Source organism: Mastomys coucha, unplaced genomic scaffold (assembly GCF_008632895.1).
Source record: "Mastomys coucha isolate ucsf_1 unplaced genomic scaffold, UCSF_Mcou_1 pScaffold14, whole genome shotgun sequence".
NCBI classification, from domain to species: Eukaryota; Metazoa; Chordata; class Mammalia; order Rodentia; family Muridae; genus Mastomys; species Mastomys coucha.
Genome location: NW_022196896.1, coordinates 5,215,475 through 5,237,476, shown reverse-complemented (window position 1 = coordinate 5,237,476; position 22,002 = coordinate 5,215,475). Strand labels below are relative to the sequence as shown.

Genomic DNA, 22,002 nt, shown 5'->3' with positions numbered 1-22,002 from the left:
CATGTCTTCTCAAAGGAAATAGCCTTGCTATCTCAGGTGTTTGATTTCTCTAATTCATCTCTTTCCACAGATGCTACTGGGCATGTATCGGTGTACAGATGTCCCTGGAGAGTTTGTATGGCAGCCTGGCACCCTGACACAGGCAGCCACAAAAGGTCACTGGATCCTTCTGGAGGATATTGACTATGCTCCTTTGGATGTGGTATGTCATCTTGCTAAGCTCTTTACTTTGCACATTTTGTCTTTGAAGAACATTTTGTTCACAGTGCCTGGGGATAGTTTGGTATTCTGAATTTTACATGATATATTGTAAGAAACTCATTCATAGTTACCTGCCTAATCTTTCTTGAGTACTTGGGTTTCTTCACTTGTCTTCTGTTGCATATTTATTGAATGTTTTGTGCTGTTTTGTAGTGATTGAGTACAGTGAGCTATCTTACTGCCTGGTGGGAACAATTAGTGATACATTGGGACCTTTGAGATCAACTTCCCAGGGGTGGCAGCTATAGAATAGGGCTACAAATAGTTGGTTTTTTGAGATGCTTTTTATTATACAGCTGTGAAATTTGACCATGTTGATCTCAGACTGACATTGCTCTTGCCTCTGCAGTGATTATAGAAGCATGCCACAAGGTGACCTGTTTTGGTTTTTAGAAGGATCACTTCTGCAGTCAAGTGGCAGTCTCTGTTTCCTCTGAAATCCTTAAACTATGACCAAAAAGCTGTCATAAGGTTCAGGTGTCTTATATAGGTTCTATAAGGTGAATCTCCACATTAAGTACATATTGAATTGTACATACTGGAGAAGAGAAATAATGGTTATGTGTTGGGAGAGGCATTTCTCTCTCACCAAATCTAGCTGGTTCTGTCTCATTCTTTATGATTTCGTGAATCTTTTTATGTTTGGAGCAGGTTCAGTGAATTCTTCTGAATTAAGCTTATCATGCTGTGTGGTCATTTGCATCTCTTGATTTTAAAAGTCCTGTATACATCCTGCTGTCTTGCTCTTTTCTGGGCCAAAGTAGCACTCAGTGAATATTGAGATAATAAGGTGTACTGGTAATAAGGTTTCTAAGTGCAACTTAGAAAACACAAATGGATTTGATTCCAGTTTGCACTGTGAAGACTGGATGGAGTTTCCTTTAAGGATATGGCCATCATTTGGAGACAGGTGGTGTTTGCTTGTTTGATTGCTACCTGTGTCTCAGTGGCTTTATCAATGGGGTTTTGTGATTTAGGTTTCTGTGTTGATCCCTCTACTGGAAAATGGAGAACTTCTGATTCCTGGCCAAGGTGACTGTTTGAAAGTAGCTCCTACATTTCAGTTGTTTGCAACCAGGAGGTATGTGTAATTTTTGTTCTGATTGATTCTCAAACCATTTTTGTTTTTTGTTTTGCTGAAGTCATTTATCCTTCACAGAAACATCTTATCATTGATATCTAAACACACCATGGCATTATTCCAGTGATTTGATAAAAAATTCTATCAGTCCTTTTTTAAAAGACTGTGTGTCAAGTAACCTGCCCTAATTTACTACATCTAGCACTAAAATGGCAGCTTCTATTAATAAATAAGGAATTGTATAGCAGTCACCCTATTTATGATTTCACTACCATGGTTTTAGTTGTTCAGTCAGTAGGATCTGAAAATATTAATGGAAAATTAAAGAAATAAAAATTTATAACTTTTATAATATTATTCTAATTGACTATTTTAGAGATTTGTAGATTTGTTGTAGAGACTTGCTGCACAACAGGTTGTCGTCAAACTCAATAAGCTTCTGTTTCTCCCAAGAGTGGAGATATTAAACTTTATTCTTGCTTGTCATCTCTTGCTTTGCCTAATTAATAAAACTTTACCATTGGTATCTGTGTGTAGATTTTGTACTGTCTGGTTTCAGTCACCCATCATAGATTTTGGGGGGAGTGCCCTGTATATGAAGCAGGTTGACTGTAACTCAACATGAAATCTGAACCTTTTATGTGCCACTGTTTGAATTCTCTCCTTTACAATGCAGGCTCTTGAGCTGTGGAGGAAGTTGGTACAGACCACTGAATAGTCATGCGTCTATGCTAGACAAATACTGGACCAAAATTCACCTGCATAATCTGGACAAGAAAGACCTGCATGAGGTATGCAGCTTTGGATAATAAGAGTGGTTTTTGTTTTTTTTTTTCTTTCCTTTTTTGGTTTTTTGAGACATGGTTTCTCTGTGTAGCCCTTGCTGTCCTGGAACTCACTCTGTAGACCAGGCTAGCCTTGAACTCAGAAATCTGCCTGCCTCTGCCTCCCAAGTGCTGGGATTTAAGGCATGCGCCACCACTGCCTGACATAATAAGAGTGCTTTTATTTCTGTTGTTCATCATGAAAGTTCCAGAAGCTCCACCTAGGTAGAAATATAGGAGCATGCCTAAATGAACTATTTGAGGTCTAGTTCAGTAAAGACATCTGATGCTCTGGAACTAGAGGTACTGCACTTTAAAGCAGTGTCGCACATCTCAGCACACCTAGCATTTTGCCAACCTTCATCCTTTTTTTCTTGGGTTTTTTTGAAACAGAATTTCCCTTTGTAGCCCTAGCTATCCTAGAGTTCACTCTGTAGACCAGGCTGGCCTTGAACACACAGATAGTCACCCATCTCTGCCTCCCAACCACTGGGATTAAAGGTACATGTCATCACTGCTCCGTTATTTTCTCAAACTTTGTGTCCCGGTTAGGGCCTGTATTTATTTTCTGCTGGCAGTGTCTGCTCAGCCACCTGTGGCTGACAGACTCCTTCTCTACTCCTTGAAATCTTGTCTCCCAAGATGGTCATCTTGTGGTCAAGATGTCTTGACCACATTGTTCATTTGCAAGGTGATACCTACCCTTCTCAAACAGGGCAGATGAGTCTAGGGTTCCTCTTTTATGTTAATTACCCTGTCAACCACAAGTGAATAAACACAGCGACATCTTAGAGTGTTGGTGGGTAGTCCGTATGTGATGCTCTCCACTGCAGTGCTGTGTACCTGTTGGAATGATTAGCACTGGACCTGGGGCTTCAAAATTCTACTTTGGACTTTTCAAAATTTAACTGTTTATCAGTGACTGCTGTTTTGTGCTCTGCTTTAATTTTCTTTCCTATATACCTTTTTATTTATTTTAGGGTTACACAATGAAACTTACACAAAGTAGTTCTTGAGGAATTCTTTAGTGAATGAATTCCTTGTACTTGGGTACCTATGGGTTGTTATTTGGTATCTTGATTTTGTTCTCTAAACTATTGTAGATGGCTAGTTGTCAGTACTATGAGGAGGAGGACAGGCCGTGGAATTGAAGTGTAGAGAAGGGGTGGGAGCAAAGGGAGAGTACAAAGTCCCATGCTTGATAAGATTTCAAACTGTACAAGAACTCTTTGGTTAACTAATGTCAGTAGTTTGTGTGCATTCCCCATCCTTGAGTTAGGGCTGGGACCTAGGTCCTTGGCCAGACCAGGACAACGTTCTTCTCCTAAGTTGCTCTTTTAAGAGTCTCTCTAGCTGTTAAATTCTTTTTTTCTTGCCCTGAGTCAGATTCTTCAGAGCAGATACCCAAGCCTCTTAACTGCAACTGATCACTTACTTGACATTTATATCGAGCTTACTGGAGAAAAACATTGCTTTCCAAGTGTTGGCTGTGACAAGGCACCACAGGAAGTTTCAGAAGCTGAGAGAGAAAACAGAAGAGTGGTCCTTGAGGGAAGAGAATTATCTTTAAGGTACTGCCTTTGCTGGAAAGTTCATATTTAGAAGCAGGTGGTCTTTATGGGTATGGTTTACAGATGAAGCATGTGGGTTGCATGCGAGATAAGATCCCTTTGGGCAGGATCGGATAGGGGTACCTAAAATGTTGTAATTCTAGCATCCTAAGTGTCTGGGGCAGGAAGATCCTCCTGGCCTGACTGTAGACCCAAACTGGGATACAGAGCTTGCATAGCTCAAAGCCAAAGCTTTAGAAATTAACTTAAATAGTTGCTTGTTTGCTTGCTTGCTCGTTTGTTTGTTTTTTGGGGAGGGGGGTGTTTCAAGACAGGGTTTCTCTGTGTAGCCCTGGCTGTCCTACAACTCACTCTGTAGACCAGGCTGGCCTCGAACTCAGAAATCACCTGTCTCTATCTCCCAAGTGCTGGGATTAAAAGCATGTGTCACCACTGCCTGGCTCATTTGTATTTTTTATGTGGTGGGTGTGGGGATTAAGACAGGTTCTCTCTGTGTATCCCCCACTGTCTTAGAACTCTATATCAACTAGGCTTGCCTCTAACCCAACACAGACTGCTGCTACCTCCCAAATGTTGGAATTACAAATGTGTGTTGCCATAGCTGGTCTTTCTTAAAAAGTCTTAAAACCTTTCTGGATTTGTTCCATATTAATGAGTTCTATGCCTCCTCAGCTTTCCCATTCTTGGTGGGGATTAGGAATGAGTGGGTTCCCTGGATTGGGTAGTATTTAGTCTCTTTCCTTTCTTCTTACCTTTCTGGTGTAGGTCAGGGAGAAACAGGTATGTTTAAGGACTTAATCTATAGTACTTTTTCCTTCACATTGGTTGAAAAATGGGGGAGACTTTAGTCATCACATAATGTTAGATTTAAAAGTGCTAAATAGACTGTCATCTCTTCAACCTATGTTTTGTTTGTTTGTTTGCTTTTAAGGGATCTGCTGAATTGGTGTAATAGAGTTGCTCATGGCTTTGACCCTACATCTTCAACAGCATTGTTGAATGTTTTTCAGGAGGTAAGATGCTTTTGGTGTCTTCAGTGGCTGCCAGCTTCTCAAGCTACTGTTTTCCCTAGCTACTTAAAACTAAGCTGCCTTCAAGCTAATCAGATATAATGAATAACTTACCTAGAAGAAGTAAGGCTTTACAGTAAAACAGTGAGATGAGAGCTTGACTAAAATGGATTGGTGTGGTATACCACATCTTACAGCTTATGTACCTCTCCTCATCTGTTTCTCTTTGCTTTAGAGAAGTATATGGGAGCTTCAAAATGTGATGCATTAAGTAGAAACTGGGGGGAAGGGAGGCTCTTTAGGAATAGAGCTTTGCTAATTCCCTAGAAACAAAGTAGGTTTCTTTAAGATAATGGGCTCCTAAAACACTAGTTGAAGGGAGAGAGCCACAACTGACTGGTTTGCATTCTGTCAGTGTATGTGCTAAAGTTACTTTGAGTAGAAAGCAACCTCTTTTGAAGTATATACTCTTATGTTTTTTGAACCTTAAAATGTTTTGTGGCCTCATTCATTCACTTGATTTTTCAAGACAGGGTTTCTATGTGTAGCCCTGGCTGCCATGGAACTCTGGTCTGTGTAGACAAGACTAGCCTTGAAATCAGAGATCCACTTGCCACTGCCTCCTGGGCGCTAGAATTGATTTGTGAGGTTCAGGCAAGAGGAGCACCCAATCCCAGGAATTTGGCATAATTTTTTTGCCACACTGTGAGAGAGCCTGTCTGGTTTGTTTTGTTGTTGTTTTGTTTGAAGTTAAATAATTTTGAAGATTTATGAGTATGGATATTTTGTGTGTGTGTCTGCGTCTCTGCTACATGCATGCCTGATGCCTGTGGAAGTCAAAAGAAGGCATCAGATCCCTTAGAATTAGAGTTATAGTCAATTGTGAGCCACTATGTGTGTACTGGGTTCTCTGCAAGAATACTAAGTGCTCTTAACTGCCCCAATAAAAAACAGAATGCAAAAACAATTTACTAACATATAACCCACTGTAAAATTTTACCCTCTAGTTAGTTTTTAACCTCTATTTCCTATTTTTTAACACTCTAGAGAGGGCTAATCCAACCTTCTTTACGTGTCTTTCCACTTGCTATCCTAGACTTGACATAAGGAGGATCATACCATTTATATTGCCTTTTAAATCCCGCTGCTGCCTTCTGCATATTTTCATATTTAATCATTGTATTGCATTTTTCATTAACTTGTTAATAGGGCTTTTTGCTTTTCATTTTTTGGCAGTCGTGATGTATGCATCTGTGAATATTCCTATAAAAGTACTTTACTAGTAAATAAGCAGAATTTATGTTGAAATTAGGAAAGAATTTGTATCGGTTTCTTCCATCATAATAAAATTATGTACCTACAGTCAGGAAGCAGAGAGAAATTAAATATAATGATACTCCATCATTTATTCTAACTAATGGATTACTGAAAAGATTTTTAATTGTGTGTGTATCTGTCTGTCTGTGGGTTCCTCTATATGATTGTAGATGCTCACAAAGGTCAGAAGATGGCATTGGATCCTTTGGCACTGGAGTTACAGACAGTTGAGAGCTGTCTAACATTAGTGCTAGAAACTGAATTCTGGTCCTCTGCTAGATCAGTACATGTTCTTAAGCACTGAGCCATCTTTCCTGACCAGTGTATTACTCTTGTTCCCTTGGTTGTTTTAATAGGCCATGGACTGTTTCACTGCCATGCTTTCTGAGCAGACTAAAAAACTGAAAATGGCAGAAATTATTGGAAGCAAACTGAACATTTCTAAGAAAAAGGTATGTGCCTGCATGTTGAAAGAAGGCTGGGCTGCTTTGCTGGGGTGTTCGTTCCTCTTTAAATGTTAACAGTCTGTTACTCCCTGTTAGGGATAGTAGATTCCTGTTTGTTTGTTTGTTTTTTCAAGACAGGGTTTCTCTGTAGCCTTGGCTGTCCTGGAACTCACTCTGTAGACCAGGCTGGCCTTGAACTCAGAAATCCGCCTGCCTCTGCCTTCCAAGTGCTGGGATTAAAGTTGTGCGCCACTACCACTGCTCAGCAGGATAGACCATTCTTAAAGTGACTGTATTTCTGTCGTCTGTGTATTGTATAGACCTTGCTTTCTAGCCTTTCAGTGAACATCTTGTTTTCAGAGTATACACACTCAGGAGCATTGTAGTCTGTACTTCCATGTACAGATTTTTCTTTCTGTTTTAGTTTTATCTGTTTATTATTTTTTCATGCAGTGCCTCACTGTGTAGCTCTTTCTGGCCTGAAACACATGATCATGTGTTGCTACCGCAGCTTATTGTCTTTCATTAATAATGAAAATAGTTTCAGTGAATGGTACTAAGTAGGTCCATTAGGCTCAGCACTGAGGTTGTGCAGATATCTTACCTTGTACTTTTTAAATCAAGATGTGTGTTTTGTGAGGGGCTAAACTTGCAACCAACCCAATGATAGTATGTGCGCTCAGCATTGATGAGGTCCTGGATTTGATGTATAGAGGGGAGATCTATGTACAGTTTTTAAAGCTGAAAGCCTCTGAGCAGTGGTATTAGTGGCATTGAAGCCTGCAGAAAGGCTGGGTTAATCAAGCCATTCTTACTTGAAATATCAAATCAGTAATTGTAAGGTTGGTTGTTGAGCTTTTGTAGTAGTGGGGTGGTTTGGGCTCAGACTGTGGAGTATCCTGAAAACAGCTGGTAAGTGTTCATCACAGTAAGCAAAGGGTGTGAAGCACCGTTGTGATTGGCTTAGGTAGGTCAGTGTTTCCTCTGCTGATTGGGAGGCGAAGGCTCCCTGTAAATATTTTACCCATTTATTCTAGGCTGAATAAAAACCTGAGCTTTTATCTGGGTTCTTTGTGAGTGAGAAGGTAAGAGATGAATGGTTACTCTTTAGACTTCTGGAATGTCTGCTGTAGCTTTTCTTTCTTTAGAGCTTGACCATGGAGTCTTACTTTATAGTTAGAAACGCAAAGCTACCAAAAGCACAGTTAAAGAACAATTGACTTTTTATGTTCGGAGTGCATTTTCTTTTCCTCTAAGCTCTTGGTAAATGTCAGTGTGTTCATTTTTATCTAGGCAGGAGACAGTGAAGGGTACTGTTATCATTTCTTTCTTGTTGCTATGATACAGTCCCCTAACAAAGCAACACAGGGAAAGGGTTATTTTGGTCAGAGTTTGAACTGAAAGCCCCATCACCGCAGGGAAAAGTGGGAGCTTGAGAGAGCTGCTCACGTTGTATCCACAGTCAAGGAAGAGAAAGCAAGGAGGGCTTTAATGTTGGTGCTCAGCTTGGCTTTGTTTCTACAGAGAATAGTCCTGCCCAGAGTCAAGATGGATCTTCCCACATCAGTCAGCAGCATCATGACAGTCCTTCATAGGCATGGCCAGAGACTTTGTCCTCTGCGTAATGGTGAATTCAGTCAGGCTGACGACAGTTAACGCTAGCTGTCTTTGCTACCGTTCCTTGGATGTGTGTCCAGTGTTAAGCATTTTAAAAATGTGGAAAGTAAAATAAGAACTACTTGGGTGTAGACACTGCTTTCATGGTGAAGCGTGCCAAGAAGGGTTCATTTAGATACTTCGACTGAAGAAATGTTTAAAAAGAGGTAGATTTTTAATTTAATTGAAATCTTTCTTTCCCACAGGCTGAATTTTTCTGTAAATTTTATAAACCAGAAATTGTCATTAATGAGCTAGACGTCCAAGTAGGTCGAGTGCGGCTTTTGCGGAAACAAAGTGAAGTTGTTCGCATTCAGAAGTAAGTAGAGTTCACTAGCTGCAGGTTGTGTCTGAACAGAGCATGCCTGGGCTGACAGACCTCCAGTTTGCTGCATGTTGGAGGAATAGTAATTTTCTGAAATAGGTTCTAGGAACGAGATATTGATAGCTGTTAGCAGCTTGGAATTCATAGAGGTCCTTGATCTAACTTAATGCAGTTTATGCAGTGAAATGTGCTCAATATGTATCATGCTGTGCTGATGTGTAAATTTCTTCATGGCTAGGGTCATATAAAATTCTAAATGGTGTGTATAGGAAATGTGGTTTTGCCATCTTATGGTGTTTGAGTTGCAGTCAGTCACCCCAGCCATTGAAGTGACGCAAACACACACCCCTGCCTACCTCCCCACCTAGCTCAAGACAAGTCCCAGTCACAGCGTTAACACATAATTTATAGTCTTCTTTAAATACTTGAAGATGCGTGCGTATCTGTGTGACGTATCTGTGTGACGTGTCTGTGTGATTGTGTGTGCCATGACATGCAGTGTGACCACCACAGGGCAACTCTGGTTGCCAGGCTTTTGTCATGGGCAGTAAGTGCCTCTCACTGCTGAGCCATTTCCCAGGCCCTGTGTAAATGAGGAATTGAAGCTGATCTAGATAAAGTGAGTTGTTCAAGAGTGTGCTGCCCAGGTTGTGCCTTAATGTTTTGGGAGCATTGCATCCTTAGCACAGGTGTTGCCTTCTTACATATGACACTGACCAGCTGAATGGATGGTCAGTATTTGTAGAGCACAGGAAATTTGTAGCTTTTAAGTTCTAAAAGTATGTTACAATACCAAGAAAATTTCTCAGGGTTATGTTCTCATTCTTCTTTGGATTTGTTTTTTATATCCAACACTAAGAAAAGCTTGAAGCCTAGATGTTTGTTTTCCTCTTTTATTTTTCTGCTGGGACTTTTGCACTAGACTATCTCTGAGCTATATTCCTGGTTACTAAGTTTGAAGTCGGATATTACTAGATTCTCTGGGATGCCCTAAAACTTGATGTCATTCTACCCAAGTCATCATGCCTAGCTAGCTTATATCACCTTTTCCTTTTCCTAGAGAGAAGTACACCTTTGCTGCTACCCGCCCATCCTCTGTTCTCCTTGAGCAGCTTGCAGTGTGCGTCAGTCAAGGGGAGCCTGTATTGTTAGTAGGAGAGACAGGAACTGGTAAAACCTCTGCGGTCCAGCACTTGGCTCATGCCACAGGTAACCTTGGATGGGGGGGATTGTGAGCAAGTGGGGTGACATAGACCCCACATGTAACCTGAGGATCAGGGCAGGATTGGGTGAACAAGTAGGTGAACATAGTCCCTGACTTGTAGCCTAGGATTTGCCTCAGACTTGGGGTCTTCTTGCCTTAACCCCCTATGTGCTTGGATTGTATGTATGCATCACCATGCCAGGTATAATGTTTTTGTTTAGTTTGTTGTTGTTGTTGTTTTCTTCTAAATAATAAAATCTAAGGATATTAAATTTAAAGTGGCCTCCATACATAATCAATGTCTCTGGAAGTAACCACTAGTTACAGATAGGCATTACATTTTTTACAGTCTCTAAATACACACAAACATAGGCATATGTATGTATTGTTTGAAAACAAATGAAATTGTGCTCTGTATATAAGCCACGCATACTGCTTTGCTTTTCTTGTAGCTTAGCCCAAGATGGCATTCTACTTATGAACCTGGTGATCTTCTGCCTCAGCCTTCTTAGATAACATTGCAAGTAGATGGCAAGGCTTGCTTATGTGTGTGTTTAATTAAGTTTATTAGACAACTTTTAAAAATGTTTTACTGCTTTTTATGGCCAAATAGTAATATATATCCTGGTTATTTATTTAGTCCTAATTTGTAGGCATCAACTTATTGAAGGATCTTTTTATTTGTTGTCTGTATTTTCAAAATAAGCTCTCCATGTAGCTCTGGCTATCCTAGAACTCACTATGTAGACCAGACTAGCCTTGAATTCATAGAGACCTGCCTGCCTCTGCCTCTGGGACTAAAGGTATACGCTGCCACCACCTGGCTGAAGAATTGTTTTGTTGGTTATAATTTTTAGATGTTAAGGAATTCTAAGGTTCCTGAAATTAAAAAAGGTCAAAAGAAAACACATGTGTGACTGGACAGTGGTGACACATGCCTTTAATCCCAGCACCTGGGAGGCAGAGGCAGGTGGATTTCTGAGTTCAAGGCCAGCCTGGTCTACAGAGTGAGTTCCAGGACAGCCAAGGCTACACAGAGAAACCCTGTCTTGAAAAACCAAACAAACAAACAAATAAAACAAAAAAAAAAAACCCACATGCATGAAAACTTGTCCTGCCTTCTTAAGGAATACATTGTGATTTTGCAGTAAGCTTTTGTTTGGTTGTTTATGGGTTTTTTTTTTGTTGTTTTTTTTTGTTGTTGTTGTTGTTGTTGTTTTTTTTGGTTTTTTTGAGACAGGGTTTCTCTGTGTAGCCCTGGCTGTCCTGGAACTCACTCTGTAGACCCTCTGTAGACCAGGCTGGCCTTGAACTCAGAAATCCACCTGCCTCTGCCTCCCAAGTGCTGGGATTAAAGGCGCGCGCCACCACCGCCCGGCCATTGTTTATGTTTTTTGAAACAAGTTCTGCTTGTATTTCTGGGTCTGTTCTGGAACTTACTTTTCAGACCAGGCTGGGCTGTAACTCATAGAGATCTGCCTGGGATTAAAGACATGCACCACCAAAACCTGACTCCTGTAAATATTTAGAATAATTGTTTTCCTTTGTTTCTTAAAGGCCAGCATTTGAGAGTTGTCAATATGAATCAACAGAGTGACACTGCAGACTTGCTTGGAGGGTAAGTGTGATTCAAATACTGCTAAAATTCTATGTTGTGTTTACTGCTAGAGTTGAGACATGCCATTTGCTTACAAAAGCCAAATCTATTCTGCCTCGAGGTTATGCAAAGACCTATTCCTCTTATCCCATCACAGTACAGTTTGTTCCTGAGTCAGGGTCTCACTGTAGTCAGACTGGTCCGGAGCTGACTATATAGACCAAGATGGCCTCCAACTCACCTGCCTGGCTAATTAATAACAGTAACGGACTAATGTGTTAGTGTATGAGTTTGAGGACATGTGAGCCCTATAGCATACATGTAGAAGGCAGAGGGCAAGTTGCACTGCACAGTATTAGATTAATTTATTGCTGTGTGCTTGAACATGCATGTGTGTCACAATATGAAGGCAAGTTGCATGAATTTTTTTCCTCACCATCTGAATGCTGAGGTTGTCAGATTAAGCAGCAAACACCCTTCCTTACCCACGGAGCTATCTCATTGCCTATCTCTTAAGTTTAAGTGACAACTTAAATTGAAGGCCTTGTGCTCAAAGAGGTATTTAAATTATTTAATAAATACCTTCTTATTGCTTGTTTGTTTTCTGAAACAGGGTCTCTGTAGTTTTGACTAGCCTGTAACTCACCATGTAGACCAGGCTGGCTTTGAACTCAGGGAGCTACCAGCCCCTGCTAGGATTAAAAGCTGGTACTACTTGACCTGGTTCAAAGGTGATGCTCTTGAAGGAGAAAGTTTAAAAAAAAAGCAGATGTGTGTGTCACCTAATTCTTGTGTTGATCCAGGGAGATAGCTTTAAATCCTTGATCTATATACTGCTTTTTTGCAGGTCTTCTTTTTAACCAGACATGTTTATAGTACTATCTACTTTTTCAAAATATGTCTAAATATGTTTTTGGTTGAATATGTCTTCAGCAATTTATAGCTAATGAGCATTCTTAACACAAATGACATTGATTTTGCATCATTGTTAGCAGTGTTATGCCAGCCATGGTAAAGAGGGCAGTTTAGTTATGTCTTCTCCCTTAGTGTTCTGAGGGTTTGTACATTGCACATCCATATAGAAGTATAATTGTACCCTGATGCAATAGAAAATTTGAGACAGTGCATATTAAACTAAATTTCTCTGTTTAATGTACTACTTCATTACCAAAGGAAAATGTTACATTTTTTTAATAGGTGGAAACATAAGTCATTTTCTGTAATATGCAGAAAATGGTATAAATCAGGTCTTTTAATACAGACTACTTAAGAATCATTGTGCGTAAAATGAGAAGGCCATATATAAACAAAATTGGGTAATACTCAGGGAGATATGGTAATGTCCTTTTCCTACGTTGTATAATTAGTTTCATGTTTTATAACTCACATTGAATATATTTAAATATAACCAATATTAAAAGTGTAAGTAGACCTAAGTGGTTTACAAATCATTGTAAAAGAAATTTATTTCAGTAAAGGCACTTCAAATGAAGAACTTAAAAGCTTTCCAGACTTATACTGAGATTGCTTTCTGATTGTTAGTCTTTGTTCATGTGTATCATTCCAATGCACTTTGGGTGTTTTTTTTCCTAAACAATATTTTTATTCTTTGAGAATCCCATGCAGTGTATTTTGTATCATGACCTCCTAGCTCCTCCCATCTAACTACTTCCCATTCCTTCCCTCCCAAATTGGATTTTTTTTTCCCTTCCTTTCCTTTGTTTTGTGTGTCTTGTTTTTGTTTTTAAATTTTCTTTTCTCTTTAAGTCTACTTTGTTTCCCAGCTAGTAGTCGTTGCTCTGATTCTTCTGTTTGATAGGTTTTTGTTGGTGGTGATTTTGTTTGTTTAGAGAAAGTTTCAGTGTGTAGCTCTGGTTGGCTTTAACACTGGATTCTCCTGCTTCCACTTCCTAAATGCTGGCATTATGGGCCTGTGCCACCATGCCCTATCTATGCCTTTGTGGTTTTTTTTTTTTGTTGTTTTTTATTAATTTTAAATAATGTCATCTAATCCCTTCTTAGAAAGCAGACTCTGGGCTCTGTTGATGTTGGGCAAGCAGTCTATAGCTGTGTATACCCCCCTACTCTCTCATTTCACGTTCATTTGAGTTTTATCTTATTTACATTGGGCTTCTGGTAGGCAACACACACATACACGCACACACTTTATATTACTTGGGAGGAATGAAAACACTTTATATTACTTGGGAGGTTTTCAGGAGGATGAGGATGAGGAGAACATAAGGACACCATGAAAGGAGGACAGGAGTGTAGCTGGAGCAGATGGTGCCCCCCCAGGAGGGAAGTGACTAGCACAAAGCAGTAAAGCACAGAGCATGTGACCATTTATCATGAGACTTGAAAATCATTTATAATTCCAGTAAGGGAGGAAGGAAAGTTTCTCATTGGAGAAATTGAGAATGAAGAGAAGAAAAAGACTGAAGAAAATTAAACATAGATAAAATGGTCACTCTTAACTTCCTTGCCATGCTCAGGCCATTCTTAGAAGAAGTAACACTGCAAAGGGATGAATGGATGTGAGCTTACTTAGCCAACCCTGAGTGAAGATGTAGTCTTCTTTCTGCATCGTTCATTTTCATCATTTAGCACGGGCTGTTTTCTGTCTTATTTTTCCGTTGTTTCATGTATCAGTGTGCAAAGTCCTTTTCCTTTGTTGTAGTCATTTTAAGATGAGTTCTTAAATATAGCCCCAGCGTATGTCATAGGTAGCTGGTATCCTTAGTGGTGGCAGATGCTTTGGACCCATATTTTGTTAGGCAGAAAATTCTGAAGTTGCTCCTGATGCCATTTCAAAAGGCACGTTGAGCACTTTGCTTTAAAGGTGCCTGTAGGTCTGTTTCTGCATTCCTCCCTTGAGTATCTGTGCTGCATTGATTGAATTGTTTCTCTTTTCTAAGATGCATATATGGTTTTTCTTTTGTTTATTTTTGGGAGTGGAGTGAAGGTTATCTTCAGGCTCATGGGTAATAAGTATCCTTGAGCTACACATGTCATGTGTTTTCTTTCCTTTATCGGTTGATGTCTGCATTGCCTTAAGTGAGCTTCTGTTACTAAGCTCAGCCTTTGATAAGCCAAGTTTTCTTTTACAGGAAGTGGTCTCATTTGAAATACTGAACTAATCTTTTATAGCTTCTTTAGACAGAGGCAGTTCTTAGTAATAATTGCCGTGACTAAGTCTCTGTGTGGTCCTGGTGCATAGATTCCCACCGTGCACTTGAGAGAATTTAAGGCTAGAGTGGAGTTGTCTCTTGTTAGAGGCAGTAGCTGGTCCAGAATTGAAAGCTGGTCTTGTCTTGATGTTCTGTGTTCTCGACTAGTATAGAGCTGCCTTAGTCTGGGCCAGCTCCTAGTGCTTTTAGGACTGGCACTGTTCTTTAGATGGCATGGATTTCCTTTTGTTTCTTTGGCCTGGTCCAGTGCTTGGTTTTGTCACCTTGCCTCTCCTGACTTCCTAAATCTTTTTCCATCTCATAGTTACAGCAGTAGTCCCTTTAGGGCAGTAGGTGTCACCCTTCCTAATGCTGTGATCCTTTAATACAGTTTCTCATGCTTTGGTGACCCCCCCAACCATAAAGTTATTTCATTGATACTTCATTATTATAATTTTGTTTCTATTGTAAATTGTAATTATTGTTATGAATTGTAATGTAAATGGCTGGTATGTTACCCACAAATTGAGAACAGCTGCTTTATGAACTTAGCAGATAACATCACTGTCTTCCTCAAATTTTCTGCTATCTTCTTAGAACATGTGGTATATTTTTGCCAGCAAGGCATTCATAATGAATTCTGGCACTTCTCCCAGCACTTTCCTTGGTGGCTGAGTGAGCTTCAGCCTTATTTCCTGTTTTAGTCATGTGAAACCTATGTTGACTCAACTGTTTTCAGCCATTAAGTTCAACTATGTGTGAATTATGCATTATCCTTGAGTAGTATCATCCTTGTCTCATGGAAACCTGCTTAGTTCACTTCCTTGTTTAAGCCTCTTTCAGATGTCCCTTCTTCAGGAATTCTTTGTCACTGCTGTATGCATTGCCAATGCCCCTATTGCTGAACCTTTAGCACAGCTAGTACCTTAAAGCACTGTCTGATGGTCTAGAGAGATGTTTTCTGTTATCTCTCTGAGTAGGTTATAAACTGCATAAGGCCAGGACCTTGTGGGTGTTGCTGATTCACAGCTTAACAAATGAAAGATGCTCCATGCATTTTTATTGAATAAATGAGGTTAGAAAATAGTTGTTAATGTGTTAGTGACCCAAAGCTTAGTTCCTTTCTTTTACTTACCATTCTCTGTGAAGTGCTTCTCTGATCAAAGCTGAGAGCAGCTTGTCCCTGAGCCACCAGGGCTCCGTCTTCCATCCATAGAAACATCTTGAAACATGGTTTATTCCATATGTGTTTATCTAAATGTGAGTGATAGTAAAATACATGGCATTATCTTATGCTGGCCATTAGAAATTTCTTAGTGCTTAAAATGTTTACTCTTCATCATAAATATGTTCCACACCTGAAGTGTGAAAGTTGGTCCCAGCTGGACACTGATGAGGTCTTCTGTGCTGTTAGCCATAGCTCTTCCTGTGATTAGTTTGCATTGTGTTTCCTACTTTTCACTTCAAGAATTTATAAAATTATCTTCTCGCCCACCTCTAGGTTCAAACCAGTGGACCATAAGCTTATTTGGTTGCCCTTACGAGAGACATTTGAGGAACTATTTGTCCAGACGTTTTCCAAAAAACAAAACTTTACCTTTTTGGGACACATTCAGACCTGCTACAGGCAGAAACGATGGCATGATCTCCTCAAACTAATGCAACACGTACAGAAGTCAGCTGTTACCAAAGAAGGGAAGGAGAGCCAGCCGGGTAAGAATGGGAAAGACATGAGATGGGTTGGTTAAATATTAAGTGAAAAGTTGAACTTCAGGCAAAGGTGACTAGGTTTGAAGTGTTCCTGCTGCTGTGCTTGTAGACATGGTTCATTTGGATGATGCTGGTGTACTGCCTAGTAATTAGCATGACATATTCCCAGAAGCAGCTGGCTTCCACAGTAAACAATGTTTGATAGCATAGTTACCTTCACTTTGCTTCCTCACCTAGGAAATGGTAATAATATGAGCGACAGCATGTGTACATGTGAGCTAATGGTGACTGGCACATAGTTAGCATTATATAGGGGTTTGGATTCAGTCCTTAACACTTTTGTCTGTGATGCATAACACTCTTGTTTCACAAGTCTTTTTGGTTTTTCAAGACAGGGTTTCTCTGTGTAGCCCTGGCTGTCCTAGAACTCACTCTGTAGATCAGGCTGGCCTCGAACACAGAAATCCACCTGCCTCTGCCTCCCAAGTGCTGGGGATTAAGTTTCACAAGTCTTAAGGTCTTATTTGAGAGTTGTACTGTGTCCATATGCAGCATATTTACAAACTTTGCATCACTTAAACAAAATATGTGACAACTCTAAGGAAGATTTATTTAGCTTGTACTTTAAAATTAATTTTAGTCTATCATGATGAGGAGTTGTGGCAGCAAGCAGGAGCAGTCTCATCTGTTATGCAATATGAATATACAATGATAATTGGTCCTATCAGAAATCCTGAGAGCAGAGAGCAGCTGGGAGTCAGTTCTTTCTTTGTACCTGTGGAACCCAGGTTGTCAGGCTTGATGACCTTTATTCACTGAGGTATCTTGTCATCTGTAAAGAACAACTCTAGGGGATTCTGACATTTCTGGTCTCTGGGCGCCCACCTTAATACACACAATATTAAGAAAAACAAAACTAAATTTTAAAAAAGTTCCTCTACACAGGGAACTTGCATTCAAAACATGTGCCTATGGGGAACATTTCAGATAGAAACCATTCCACTTCAAATGCAAAGTCATATCTTTACTCTTTCCTAGGTCTACTTCTAAAGGAGAAATGGGAAGCATTTGGCCTTAGACTCAACCACGCCCAGCAACAAATGAAAATGACTGAAAATGCCCTTTTGTTTGCGTTTGTGGAGGTATTTTATTTATAATTTAGGTTATTGGGTGTTGATTTGATGGAGAACAGTCAGTGGAGGGTTATTTTTTTATTGTCTTTGTGTTTTGCCTGCTGTTTAATACTTAATAAACAACACTCTAAGGAGAAGATGGGGAGCAGTGTGTAAGGGTTTAGTGAGCACCAGGGAAATGCACTGAGGATAGTGTACTGTTACTTCTCCTTTGTATAGTGGACCAAGTACAGGCTCCAGCATAGTTTTCCTTGTGAACATCTGCATTTGGGTGTGAATTGCATGTGATCCAATCAGTGCTTAGCTTGATTTCAGGCCATGACCCACTACTATTGCTGTGGGCAGTACCATCTTGATTAAATTTAGCATCAGTGATGTAGTGCTGAGTAGAGATTCACTATGATATTCTTAAATACTGTCATAGGCTATGAATAGTATATTGATTTGAAAATTTTGGGGTCTTGGTATGATTTTTTTTGGGAGGGGTGCTTTTTTGTTTGTATGTTTTTGACGGGGGCTCACTGTGTACCCTTAGATGGCCTGAAACTCAGATCTGGGATCAAAGGGGTGTCCCCACCCCCACCCTACCTTGGGTGGTTTTAGCTAATTGGATATTTTCCATCATCTGAATTTGTTGTATGTTTATTTGTTCATCTATCCATATAACTCTTGTTTACATCATATGACCTTGTAGGCGCAAATATACTTTCTTGACCATTTTGAACATTTACAGAGTTTACGTGCCCTAACACTGCCAGCTGTCTGTAGTCATTTGTCACTTAAAGTTTTGGTTTACTGTGGGAACAGTATGGCCCTTGCCTCTGTTCTTAACCTTACTTGTGTAACTGCTTTTGCTAACGGAGCCTTTTTTGGAAATACAGTCTTTAATATGTTATCTTCCAGGGTACCTTAGCTCAGGCTATAAAGAAAGGAGAATGGATCTTACTGGATGAGATTAACCTGGCTGCTCCTGAAACCCTGGAATGTCTGAGTGGCTTACTTGAAGGATCTTCTGGCTCTCTGGTTTTGCTTGATCGAGGAGACACAGGTAGCATTTAATTTCCTTGGGGTTTGACTTGTCACTAAGTCTTGGTCAGTTAAAGGTGGGATTCTTTTAGCTAGACATACTGCATGGGTATTCCAGTGGGATTTATTATTTAGGTAATAAGTTCTTGGGGAAGTATATTGAAATTTAACTAGGAGCTATGGGGACTGTAAAGAAGCATAACGTAATTTGTTAAGGCATTTAAGTTGTAAGTATGCAGACATGTTCAAATAAATACGATTTAGGTCTTAGGTCATAAAAAGAATCATTAAGGGGCTGGTGAGATGGCTCAGCGGGTAAGAGCACCGATTGCTCTTCCAAAGGTTATGGGTTCAAATCCCAGCAACCACATGGTGGCTCACAACCACCGGTAATGAGATCTGATGCCCTCTTCTGGTGTGTCTGAAGACAGCAACAGTGTACTTATATAATAAATAAATAATAAATTAATTTAAAAAAAAAAGAATTAAAAATGAACAAACACACCAAAAAGACTTGAATGTCAGCATGAAGTTAAGCTGTGAGAAAGATTGTGTGTGTCTCTGTGTGAGTGCGTGTATTTGCTGTCTGTCTGTGTGTGTCTGAAAAGTGATCCACTTGAGGCTTCAGAAAAGGCATGAGTGATGGAACGGGTCCTTGTGCTCTGTGAGTTTAAATTGTCTTTCCCTGGGGTGCTCTAGCAGATCACTTAATTGCTAAAAGTTGTTTAAGTTTTCTAATTTTCTCTTAACAGAGCCACTGGTTCGGCACCCTGATTTTCGTTTATTTGCATGTATGAATCCAGCTACTGATGTGGGCAAAAGAAATCTTCCACCAGGAATAAGAAACAGGTAAGAACTTTGTTTTCTTTTCTTTATTGGTAATATCAACCTAACCAAATTTCAGAGTGGTTGAAATTTATTGAGATCTGATAGAGGAATCTGGTTTCCTTGTTATTTCTGTTTTTTATAGACTGTAGGCATAGAAGAAAGTCTAGAGCACTGGAGAACCATTCTCTATTGTTTATTGTTTATGCTTGTTCTGTGATTTGATCCTAGGTTGTGTACATAGTTACATGGTGGTCACTGTGATACTTAGTAGGCTCTGATAAACACAGTACTTCTTTTACTACTAAGGAAAATTCATTTGTAGTTAAGTGCTTAGTTTTGGCATTTTTTACACACACACACACACACACACACACACACACACATACATAAATACTGAGGAATAAGATTTAGTGTCAGTAGTAATATTTAACAACTCACTTGTTTCAAGTTTGGAAAGAGTCACTAAAGTCAATTAGGGGCCAGGCCAGCAAAATGGCTTCGAGAGTAAAAGCACTTGTTGCCAAGCATGAGAACCTGAGTTCAGTCCCTAAAAATTACATGTTGGAAGGAGAAACCTAACTCCTGCAAGCTATCCCCTGACTCTATAGCAGGAATATGACTGTGTGACATCATTGTCCACATGTTACGTACACTCCACAAAAGTAATTTTTTTAGGAAGGCTATTCAGTCTACTGTTTACATTATTAAAAAATGATGGAAATATTACAGATATTTTTTAGAAATTATATTAAGGTATCTTTTATTTTCCTGTACCATTTTAGTTTTTATTATGTGTGAAGAGAGAGTAGGTGTATGGGTGTGTGGGGGGTATTATTGTTGTTTATCTTGAGACAAGAGCTCACTGTATAACCCTGGCTATATTGGAACTTGCTATATAGACCAAGCTGTCCTTGAAATCAAAAGATCCACCTATTTTTATCTTTAAGTCCAGAAATAGGGGTTTGATTTGTTTTGTTTTGTTTTTTTAAATCAAATTGAGCACCCTGGTGTTTGGTACTTACGTTTACAATATGATAGTAATATATTCTTAGTTACTTGTTGCCTTAATTAGAATGAAATGTCCCTCTTTATCGCTGCTGGTTCATTTTAGTTTGTTGGATTCTATTTTATCAGGCAGGTGTCAGAATAGTTTTGCTTGCTTGATTATGGTCCCATTTGGTTGGAACACTTTTGTCTGTATTTTACTCTTTAAGATGTGCTTCTTATGGACAGCCGATAGACAAGTACTCTTTTTAGATCCATTCAGTCAGCCTACATGTCTTGATTGGAGAATTGAGGCCATTGAAGTTAGTGTTGAAATCCGTGTGTAAGTCGTCGCTATCGTGTCAGTGGTGGTGGTGGTGGTCTGTACTCTAAGCTTACAGCAGCCTCTACTCAGCTCACCTGTGCTCTCCCCATGCTCCTTCCTGTCAGCAGCCCAAGTACTGCTTCCTGTATTCTCCTTGGGTTTAGGTTGGGGATGTAAGTGTTTATATCGTAGAAAAATATTCTTTCTCTTTCGATTATGGCAGGCGTTTTTGCTTGGTGTGTTTCTCTGGGTTGGCAGCATCGTCTGTTATGACTTGAAGTGCATTGCTCCAGACTGTTCAGTTTCCAAGGAGAAATCAGCTGTTGTTTTGATGGGTTTTCTTTTTCTCTTGAAGCTTTCCATACTGTTTCTTTGTTTTATATGCTTAATGTTTTAACTATTATATGCTATGGGGATTTTATTTCCTGTCTTTTCCATTTGATATTCTGTATGCTTTGTGTATTTGTATAGTTGTATCTTCAGGTTAGGTACATTTTCTTTTATTACCTTGTTGAAAATATGATATGCCATTGATTGTGATTTTTTTTTCTCATCTGTGTCGTAATTTGAAGGTTTGTTTTTTTTTTTCATGGTGTTCCACATTTCCTGTGTATTGCTTTCCTGTGTTCCTAAAAATATTCCACATCCCTCGTCTTTGAATCCTAATAAGTCATCTGCTTGATTCTACTTGTAACACTTTTTTGAGGGGGCTTTCTAGCGAGCGTATTGTGGTGGGGGGTGTTTTGTTTTGTTTTCAGTTCCTCCTCGGTATTTACATCTCATGATTGAATTTTGTTCTCAGGTTCTATATTGTCTTCATCATTCCCATTGGCCTTATGTTTCTGTTCCTGTGGTGTCACTCAGGACTTCTTCCTCCTTCTGTTCTTTCTCTTTTCTTTAAACTCCTTGAATTCTTTGATCAAATTTATGATTCTTCATTTAAATTCTGTGTCCTTTGGTTCATCTATATAGGACTGGTAGGTTTGCAACCAAGATACTGCCTTGATTTCTTATGTTGTTATTTTTGTGGTGAGATCTAGACATGTTGTTAGTTCTGTGTCTGATATAGACAGAAGAGAGAATGTATGGGTGGGTTGGGCCTAGAGCTCACAAATGACTTGGGAAGAATGATGTCAGGTGAGACTAGAGGACTAGGCTGGTATACAGGGTGTGCTTCTTGGTCCAGTCCTGTAGTAAGGGTTAGGTTTGGCTGGGTGTATAGGTTAGATGTGATATGGGAAGAAGCCTGGGAGAAGCCTACAGGTTGTCTGCAAAGAAGACTCACCAGGATAGACCCTAGAGCAGTGATTCTCTAGCTTCCCTAATGCTAGGACCCTTTAATACAGTTCCCCATGTTGTGATGACCCCAACCATAAAATTATTTTCATTGGTACTTCATGACTAGAATTCTGCTACTGAGCCGGGCGGTGGTGGCACACGCCTTTAATCCCAGCACTTGGGAGGCGGAGGCAGGCGGATCTCTGAGTTCGAGGCCAGCCTGGTCTACAGAGTGGGTTCCAGGACAGCCAGGGCT

At 39.7% G+C, this 22,002-nt stretch overlaps 1 protein-coding gene across 1 annotated transcript in view; it reads left to right on the top strand.

The window, feature by feature from the left end:
* The window catches only part of Mdn1 (midasin AAA ATPase 1), a 128,743-nt gene that overhangs the window by 13,181 nt on the left and 93,560 nt on the right, over positions 1 to 22,002 (top strand). Inside the window, exons 7-19 of the mRNA XM_031366448.1 lie at positions 71 to 202; positions 1,239 to 1,342; positions 2,019 to 2,133; positions 3,553 to 3,737; positions 4,669 to 4,750; positions 6,421 to 6,516; positions 8,373 to 8,485; positions 9,552 to 9,700; positions 11,253 to 11,313; positions 15,964 to 16,175; positions 17,211 to 17,314; positions 18,209 to 18,353; positions 19,084 to 19,180. Coding sequence (XP_031222308.1) covers positions 71 to 202; positions 1,239 to 1,342; positions 2,019 to 2,133; positions 3,553 to 3,737; positions 4,669 to 4,750; positions 6,421 to 6,516; positions 8,373 to 8,485; positions 9,552 to 9,700; positions 11,253 to 11,313; positions 15,964 to 16,175; positions 17,211 to 17,314; positions 18,209 to 18,353; positions 19,084 to 19,180 — 1,595 coding nt within the window. The remainder of the gene's footprint in view (positions 1 to 70; positions 203 to 1,238; positions 1,343 to 2,018; positions 2,134 to 3,552; positions 3,738 to 4,668; positions 4,751 to 6,420; positions 6,517 to 8,372; positions 8,486 to 9,551; positions 9,701 to 11,252; positions 11,314 to 15,963; positions 16,176 to 17,210; positions 17,315 to 18,208; positions 18,354 to 19,083; positions 19,181 to 22,002) is intronic.